This window comes from Nymphalis io, chromosome 10, assembly GCF_905147045.1.
Source record: "Nymphalis io chromosome 10, ilAglIoxx1.1, whole genome shotgun sequence".
NCBI classification, from domain to species: Eukaryota; Metazoa; Arthropoda; class Insecta; order Lepidoptera; family Nymphalidae; genus Nymphalis; species Nymphalis io.
In genome coordinates this window covers 3,942,027-3,952,321 of record NC_065897.1, presented here as the reverse complement: position 1 = coordinate 3,952,321, position 10,295 = coordinate 3,942,027, and the positions used below count along the sequence as shown (strand labels likewise).

General features: G+C 31.1%; 1 protein-coding gene across 1 annotated transcript; it reads right to left on the bottom strand.

Moving 5' to 3' along the window:
- Positions 1–3,539: 3,539 nt before the first annotated feature.
- LOC126771334 (pancreatic triacylglycerol lipase-like) lies at positions 3,540–9,843 on the bottom strand. The gene is made up of 7 exons (XM_050491184.1): positions 9,575–9,843; positions 7,306–7,393; positions 6,530–6,678; positions 5,713–5,964; positions 5,391–5,582; positions 4,807–4,978; positions 3,540–3,661 (listed from the first exon to the last, which is right to left on the bottom strand). The coding sequence occupies exons 1-7, from the start codon at positions 9,612–9,614 to the stop codon at positions 3,580–3,582; spliced, it is 975 nt and encodes a 324-aa protein (XP_050347141.1). The 5' UTR covers positions 9,615–9,843; the 3' UTR covers positions 3,540–3,579.
- Positions 9,844–10,295: the final 452 nt, after the last annotated feature.

Sequence of the window (10,295 nt, the reverse complement as noted above, 5' to 3'; positions counted from 1 at the left end):
TTATACGCTTTAAAATAAATCATTAAAAAAATGTCTACGAAACTTCTGTTTCGGATTATAAAGTTTAAATGTCAGTCATTATTAAAACGCGATTTGCAAATATTACCATATAAAGGAGGCTGCCCACTAAGAGCATATTATTCGAATAAAACGTAAGAGAGCAAATTTGATCATTACGTCAACAAATACGTCACGACAAACATTTTTCATTTCAGTTTAACTTATTATCTAGCTATATACGCTAGCTAACATTGGGACCAACCTCGGAAGGCAAGTGGACCACGAAGACCAACGAAGGCCAAACATTGTCAGTACCGTGTGTATTTGTTACTAATAATCATTAAATGGTCCCTCGGGGTCGGACTCTTCCTAGTTAAGCAGTGTACATTCTTCCTTGTTATTTACAAGGAAGAATGTACTAACTGTACTAATTTCATTGAAATTGTATTCACATGTGTATTCTACCAACCCGCATTGGAGCAGCGTGGTGGAATAAGCTCTAAACCTTCTCCTCAAAAAGGGAGATGAGGTCTTAGCCCAGCAGTGGGACATTAACAGGCTGTTACTGTACAATAGATGGCGCTAGATGTATTTTCGTAAGTCGAGATGGCCCAGTGGTAAGAACGCGTGAATCTTAACCGATGAACGTGGGTTCAAACCCGGGCAAGCACCTCTGAATTTTCATGTGCTTAATTTCTGTTTATAATTCATCTCGTGCTTTTCGGTGAAGGAAAACATCGTGAGGAAACCTGCATGTGTCTAATTTCATCGAAATCTGCCACATGTGTATTCCACCAACCCGCATTGGAGCAGCGTGGTGGAATAAGCTCCAAACCTTCTTCTCAAAAAGGGAGATGAGGCCTTAGCTCAGCAGTGGGACATTTTCAGGCTGTTACTGACTTAGATGTATTTTACATCACACTATAAGAATGTTTTTTTCAATGTACTAAGTAAGTTTTGTAAATTCATAACAAGTTAGAACATTTACACTATCTGACCGGCAGAACATACTCGGTGGTTTTTTTGGAGTCTCACAGTACCAATAGTACCGGGTAACCACAAATAAAACTCTAAGTATTCTTAACTGATAAAAAAAAAATTGTTGAGCTAGTAAAAATTATTAGCGTGTTCATACAGTTCGAGATCGTTTGGCAGAAGTTGGGAGCGTATTTTAAAACGCTGTTCAATGTATCCGCATTATGTAGCAGAATTTTATCAAACACATTTATTTATTATATCAACACCAACAAGAAGTACACTAATAAATACGATTGAGTCCTTAAAAATGACGTTATACAAATCATGTGTCTCCTAAATTATAGGTGTTGCAAAATATATCAATATATCGAGTTAACAAAAAATAATAATTTTAAAAATCAATATATTTATAACAAATAGAAAACACATTAACAATTAAATTATTATAAAATTATCACTTGATTGGTATAAAATGAGTAAAATATAAATATCGGAGAACAATTAAATTTTTTGAATATTAATTATTTGATTAAAAGCAAACAAAATTAAGAGGTACATTAATACATAAAGAAAAAGATGTTAAAAACAAAAATTTAAACAATATTTTATACATTATTATTGAAGAAAAAAAAAGATATTTTTTTACGAAACTGATTCAAATTGTCACGTGCTGGTTTCGTTACGATATATTGTAATCCCAGCGCTTGCCCCGCTTTTAATCCGTAAGTTTCACATGTTCTTGCCACTGGATCATCTTAGCTTGAGTCAGTAAGTATAGTATAAGATAAATTTAAAACCTCTTCAGATGATGAGATAAACTCCAATTTCGTCGTAAAAATGTTAGACGTAAATTTCTTCATTTTCATTAAAATCATTTAGGAGTTTTAACTTCGAGATATTTTGTAAATGTTAATAAATACTTGAATTACTTACTCAATAATACACAGCAATTATTGAGAGATAATAAATATTCAGAAAATGATTGCTTAAAATACTTATCAAAATACCGCTTGTCGTGAGCGTCCTTGCTACAAAAAGTATAATTTATTATCAAGTTAAGTAATAACGGGTTAAAAACGATTCCATTTATACTTGTATGGCTTTAACTATAGATATTGCTTAGAGGGTGACATAATCAAATTCAAAATATATATTTTTTATAAAAAATAGAAGCGTTACACTAGCTTATTTACTGTCTAAAAATAACTAAAATTCAAGCAATGATACGCCTCTTTCTTTCGAAGGCTATTTTTTCGTTTCGTTTTCTGTACATTTATGACAGAAAAAAAGAACAATGTTTATTTCAAAAACTGAAAGGTAAGGTAAGGTCAATAAGGTACAAAATTTTTACATGGATTTTTCAAAATTGTGTTAATTAAAGTAAATGTCCTATTAAAAGCTAAACAAAAATGTCCTTTCTTCTTGAAGAAAAGTTTCTACTGCACTGTTAAAATGCAGGTGCCTCACGGAGTTTCCCTTTGCTGCCGAGCATAATTTGAATTCCAACAGATGATTACATGAAAACTTAAGTATTACTTGCTCTGGTTTGAACTCGCAATGATCAATTAGCAATCACGTGTTCTATCCTCTGGGCCATCTTTGCCCTTAATATGTCACTTGTGGTTAAATCTAATGGGGAAAAGTGTTATCATCAAAACATCAATTTGGTATCGATTTTCCCTTAAAATTCACACTGGTAAACAAACATTGTAATATAGAATTGGCAAGTTTACCTTCAGAATATTTCCAATTTTAAAGGCAAACATGATTCAATTTGAAATGCGGAACTATATAGTTCTTTGTGTATTTTTTACTTATTCAGCGTTTTGCTTTAATTTTTTTATTCTAGATAGTTATTTAAGACCTAACCTACTCCAGACAGCATACAAGGGTATTTAGAAATAATATTACAAAAACATGTTACGTACTAAACAAGTTTATATATTTATTTGTTTAGTACCTAACTACATTCGAGACGTAGACGAGCCGGTTGGCGTGGTTGGTAGATACTTGCCTTTCACGCCAAAGGTTGTGGGTTCGATTCCCACCCAGGACAGACATTTGTGTGCATGAACATGTCTGTTTGTCTTGAGTCTGGGTATAATCTATATAAGTATGTATTTACAAAAGAAAAGTAGTATATGTAGTTTATCATTTGTCTGGTTTCCATAGTACAAGCTTTGTACAAGCTTAATTTGGGATCAGATGGCCGTGTGTGAAAAATGTCCTGATATTATTATATTATTATTACATTCAAAATTTTCTCTTTAACGGTAAGTATCAAACACATTTTTTTATTTTATATTTCATTTTATTTAAAAGTTCGTAATTACAAACATGTTAAATCCAACAAAATATGTTAAATCCAAATTACTTATATGAAATATATATATATTTCTGATTCTGAAAACCCTGGAGCTGTCCAGGGAATAACAAACATTAACAGAAACAAAAAGTTAATGTTTGAAATTCGTGTGTAAATTACCTAATAATGTAGATGCCTGGAAGTCGATGAATATTTGGCATAATTTCAGGTCAAATCAATAAAAGCATTTTAATAATTACTAAGCATTTTAAATTATTATTGTTCCAAATCGTTGGTTAAGATCTTCCAGTTTTGATCATAGAGCCACGAGCGTAGGGAGGTTCTGAATTGGTACTAAAGAAGAAAATACCTGTAGTACTGAAAAGATAATATAATATTTGAATTAGTTGTATTCGAATTAACAATTTATTTGGCATATCGTAGTATTCAATTTAATAAAATATATGTATTTATAAAAATAGCAAAACGTCAAAAAATATAATAGTATAAAATCAACGGCTCATCGGCTCAACGGCAATCAGGCAACGGTGTTTAAGTGAGTAGGCGTAGTGAGTAGAGTTCCAGAGTAGGAGTAGTGAGTATATATATATATATATATATATGCAATACTTATATTTATGCAAACCTCATTGTTTTTTGAGAGTTGTAGTCTTAAAGTACAGCGGTAATGTGCTCTAGAGTTTTTATAATGGGGGTCATTATTCTATCATGTATTACTGATACAAGCAAACAAGCGAAACCTTTTTTATGCACATTTTATTACAAAACGCCCCACCTTATTAACATATGACTAATAATAACTGTAATAACAACGTTTTGCCTTAGTATTTCATTTAATAAAACATAGCAATATATAATAAATAAATTATGACACGTTAAAGTTTTGGTTGGTAGCATATTAGGTTTCCCGTGGCTTCCTTTTAAATCAGTAATACAAAAATCTATAACCCGTAGAATAAACAAAAACTGTCTCGAACTCGTGAACTAAACTAACTAAAGAATTAAATTCAATTACTTTTTAAAAGGTTGATTTAAATTTATAAGCAACAAAATACAAACAATGTCTATAGTTAATAGTTTCGTCATAGACTGTAATCTTCACTGCGCCTGATGAAAACGTTAAGCAACAAAATATTTTAACCGTTTGTATTGTTTATTGTTTTATTAGAAACACTTAAAAACTTACATATATTTGTGTTATATTTTGTTATATATTTGTGTTTATAAAATAATAGATTCAATATAAATTACGTATACAATAAATATTTTTCATCGTTGCATGATTGCTGTCGTTGCTTATTATGGGTATTTTAATAAAGTAAAGTATAAACAGTTAAGATATTGATGGCGGATTAATTAAGTAAATTAATTAGTAATTCTTGCCCTAATGGATTATATTGTTTAACGTACAGCAGACATCATCACACATCACGCCTTTGAAAAAAAAATAGCTATTTGTTGTAATTTTGTAATGCAAATATATTTTTGATTTAATTTCTTACTTCCTTGAAATATATTCTCCGTATAGTACTTCTTCACTTGATGGGAATAAATTACACAATCCTATTATGTAAGTTATCCACGAGTAGCACCTTGTTGCGTAAAATCCTGTAGTTGTTAAAATTGACTCTGCGTAGTAGATCGGCGCTCTTGCGTGGTCACAACCAGATTTTGCTAGAATAAATATTTACTATATTAAATTATTCACTTGATGTTAGGACTTTGTGTAACCTCATTTGGTTAGGTACCACTCATTCATCAGATATTCTACCGCTGAAAGCAGTACTTCTTGTATTGAATATAATTAATATAGTATTTCTATATAGAGTATAAGAAATATTAATCATCCCTTTCATCGCCAATGCGCTAACAAGCTTAGGAACTAATATGTTACGTTCCTTGTACCTGAAGTAACATTACTCATGCTACAAATCAGAACGCAACAATACGCAATTGCTGTTTAGCGCTAGAATATCTGATGAGTGGGTGTTACCTGCCCAGTTGGGCTTGCACAAAGCCCTATCATCTAGGCAAATGTTAGTGACTATTATATACTAATACCCTCTTGCGTTGTATAATTGCTTACTCTGGTTTTTAGTAGATTTGCAACCAGGCTGGACGACACCTCCATTAGAATAAAAATCTGCGTGACCACTAGTTTCTAATTTCCCTTTTGCCAACGCGTTAGTGTGAAGCACATCGACATAGTGCGCGTCATTAAAATCGAGTTTTTTCATTTTATCCGACGTTGCAAACATTGGTAACGCTGGATCAAGTGCTAGAAAACAACTAAGCTTTTTAGGAAAATTATCTCACCAATTTATTTGCTTATAAACGAAACATAATTAAACATTACGTTTTAAAGTATTTTATTTTATTTTTAAATTATATAATATTATTTAATTTACCTGAAATTCTGTCGAGTTTGCCTGACTTTAGATAATTTGATAAATAACCGGCAGTTTGCCCGCCTAGACTAAATCCTATAACATGAAATTGTTTCAGCTGGAAATTATGATTCTGTACCATCTCGTCAATCAACTGCGCTAGACACATCCCTACCAGCTCAATGTTTCGGGTAGCTTGCAAGTAACAAGGCTCCAATGCGATTTTATTATAGTCGACAGTTATTATATTGTAGTTACAGCATTCCATGTACGCTGAAATCCGTAATTGATTTTAACTTAATTTAAAGAATATTGTTTAGTTTTGTTAATTCTTATTATCTTTAACTTTTAAAGAGTGAATAACATATAAGATTATAGGAACAGCAAAGGTAAATTTGACAATATTTATCATTGATAAAATTAATTGATTTGCTTAACCAAGCCCGGTTTCAGAATTCAGAGTCATTTGAGGACATCTCCATTCCGAAACGGTTGATGATGACAAATGACAATGCTTTATTTAAAACAAAAAGTAAAAAACAAACATACAGCAAACATTAAAATTGTTACAAAATTATACACAAATCTGAGAGGTGTTCCAGTCATTTGACAACATTTGAAAGAGGAATTTAGGAAAATATTAGGAATTTCTGTTTGTTAAAATTAAGAGGCTAAGCGTAAAGCTTGTGTTAAGGGACGACGGTCAGGATCGAACCAGACTTTCATATCGTGCGAATAACGTTGAGCTATTAAGGCTTAAAGTTATTTGCATATAACTTTTATAAATATTTATATATTTTAAGAACAGAATATATGAGAAATATGGTGATATAATAACCTGGCCTTATTTCCGTGTTTGGAGAGAAATCTTTGTGTCCTGTATAACCATGTATTAAAACCTTAATTGGACTATTTTTAACCCATGGAGCTGAAGCGATGGAGTCTGTGTCCGAGACCTTTAATTCATGAGGATTGTTTTCGTTTGCCCTAAATAAAATGGAGACGAAATGTAGCAACTTAAAAATAACAAGTACATATATATTTTTTGTTCATTAATTATTATCTTAGTTTATATAATAAGTTGATTTTAATCAAATATTACGGGCTCAAATATATTGCACTTAATTAGTGTTTATAATTCATCTCTGGCTCGTCGGTTCAGGAAAATATGGTGAAGAAATATTCATGTGTCCAATGATCTGAAATTCTGTCACATGTGTATTCACCAGCCCGCATTGGAGCAGTGTGGAAAAATAAGCTACAAAGCTTCTCTCTTCTTCTTCTCAAAAGGAAAGGAGGCCTTCGTCTGGTACTGGTACATACACAGGTTGTTACTAAATTTTTTGACTTTACATGTACATATATCTAATACGAAGCAACTTTGTGGAATAAGCTGCAAACCTTTTCTTGCAGATAATTTAGATTACCTTCATTATTTGTTGCCAATTGATAAATTATTATTTACTAATTTGCCTTTTTTGAAAATATTATAATAATTATGATTGTTATTAAAAATACAAAATATATTATATTAAATACAATTTATTTGTTTCACTAACACATTTTTTTAATTATTTTAAATAAAACAGTTCTTTATTTAGCGTAGTCTCTTACCTGGTGTATAGCCAAAAAGTTATATTTTTATTCGGACAAATTAAAGGTGGAACCACACAATTATCATTAAATAATGCAGATCCTTTTGCTAGAAAATAAAAATAAAAATTAAAACTTAAAAACAAATTATAGCTAGACATAATTGACAAAATAATACACTCGGATTGATTATATTAATTGCCGATAATATTTTTGTGCATGCAGGTTCATGTATGTACTCGCGTATGCGAAGTTACTGATAAGTCAACTTATCGGTAACTTCACTTGTCTGTCGTTTTGTCCCAGTTTAAAATATTGGATTGACACGTCCTCGTGGACTCAGAACCCAGGTCCCACGAGACCTCGGGATCTTCGGCCGTATATCAAGTCACTAGAACAATTAATCAATTTAATCAATCATAATGATGATAGATGAAGTATGACAAGGTCTGGAGAAAATAATGAAAGTAAAGACCGTCCTCGATCAGTTATCACAACTTGTAATAACAATTGAGTTATTAAAACCTGATGAAAGAAAACTTATGCAGTCCGTATGTAACACCCTTATGACTACTGGTCTCACGTAATCTTGTAATAGTAAGTCTTGCTATGGAATGCATGTACTTGTACCTGTGTCTGGTAGACAACTTGTACGTCGAAGGAAACATTAAGAAATTGTATTGTGAATTGTACTCGCAGTATAAAAGTCAGAGGATCTAATTACAATTATAATTAATGTCAAATTTCTGATTAAAGAAACATAAAAAATGTGAGTTAATTCGAGAACGTATCTGTAACTAATTGAGTTTTTCACGCCACGTGATGTACATATTTAGATTGGCTTAATTAATTTATATTTCCGATTCGTTTCGCGTCTGAGTTGATTTATCTATTTTTGAGATTGATTAGCTAGATGTCCCATATTATTAGTGTTTTCGTACTAAAGATAACGTAACATAACTTTTAATTAACTAAATTGATTTTTATTTTTACCTTCATCGTGGTATTAATTATGCTTACCCAAATAAAGTTACTAATTACCCCTATATTCGAACATCTTAATTACCAACCAATGTTATACACACTGCACATTGTGAAAAGCAGAATTATCTGACTTTTTTAAACTTTTTTTACCATGATATTGAACCTACCTTTTTACCTACCTACCCTGAACATTTCATAACGACACGACAAAAAAATCTTAATATTTAGTCTCAATGCATCCACAGAAGATTAACTTGCATAATTAATATAATTAAAATTAATATAATAAATGAAAATATAACAATTAACCGTCAGGAATAACGACGCTAGGTTTTTTAATGTTTTCAGTAATTTACGGTTTCATAATTCATATTTAAATATTTATTTTCGACCTCATAAAATGCTTAGAGTATAAACCAACAGATAAGATTCATTGAAATTTCATTATAAATAACTGTCGATGACATTGACCGAGAAAATGTCTAACAATTTCATTGTACGAGTAATTTATTATAGTAGTGTTATTTATTTACGGTGTTATCTTAAAGGAATAAATATTTTGATATTATTATTTATACATTATATGAACGATGTATTGGGGTTTGGCTGAATTGAAAGAAGATTATCTGGAAAGTGAACTATGTCACAGAATGGAACAAGTTAACAAACACTAGGAAAAATAAGAAGAAAAAGAGACATAAGGTTAATTTTCTACTTAATCATCAAAACAAAACAACGGACGACGATGGCTGGGAAACTCATAAATAGGGCAATCACCAGTTTTAGAATCAAACGGAGAATTCAGAATAAGGAAAAATGGGAGAAGACGATCTGGAAAGTGGACTCTGTTACAAGATGGAACAACGTAACAAACACTAGAAATAATAAATAGAGACAGAGAAAAACAAAATAGAGATAAGGTGCATTTTCTGTTTATTCACAAACAGCAAACGAAGTAGCGGAATCGTGGACGGAGAGGGTAATCATCAATTTTAGAATCAAACGGAATCAAGGACAACCTAAAAATGGCGATCCATTATAAAGATGATCCTATATAGACAAGGACCTAATACCTGCCTAGAATTTCAGAAGTCTACTAATATCAATAACACCTCCTCTAGGTGACAACTGACCCATAACAATAAAGAAGTCGCAAACAAAAAATAAAACTGATGATGATGGTGCCTGAACTGCGATAATTATAACGACTTAGCTTACTTAATGATCCATCGTTACGCAATATTATATCAATAATCGATTTTAACGATTGCTTTGTTAAATGAAACAATAAAATTAATATACTTACAAACACATAAGAAGAAAACAGCAAGTAGCTTATACGACATTTTAACGATATATATTTGTAGTTATATCACATTAGTTTGAATTTTTTGAAGAAAAATCAAAGTGCGTGCAGCTACACCCAAAGAAAAACCGTTATGCGTGAAATAGGTTTCACTCAGTAAAAAGCGTTGCACTGAAGTATGACCTCGGAATATTATCAAATGGTGCCCAAAAAAAAAACAAAAAGATATCCGCACATGAAATGGTTTTTTTTATAAGGCGTAGGTCTGCTTTACAGAAAATCTTCCATAAGACTGCTGCTTCAGAAATTTTATATCTGACATAAAAACGCCTCAGTACCATTATTTTTGGATAACTATAAAACAACCTTGCGAGACTTAATCGGTGCTCTCGATACATATTTTTTTTTTCAATAAATTCTAAATTCCATAGCGAGTTATAATTTCACTTTTCAGAACTATGTGGTAGCGGATAAGTTATAAAAAATACAAGAACAAGAACTCATTTGATCATATGAATACGTGGAGATCATAATAGTGTAATTATTTAATTTTTAGAAAAAAAAAATATTAAAGAACATGCAAATTAAAATTTTAAACTATTAAAGCTACGGAAAAATTATCAGGTTACACTGTGTATGTATATACAAGTATACGTACACTGTATGTATTTATTTATTAAAGATCATCAGCAGTCATTACAGTACAGTAACAGCCTGTAAA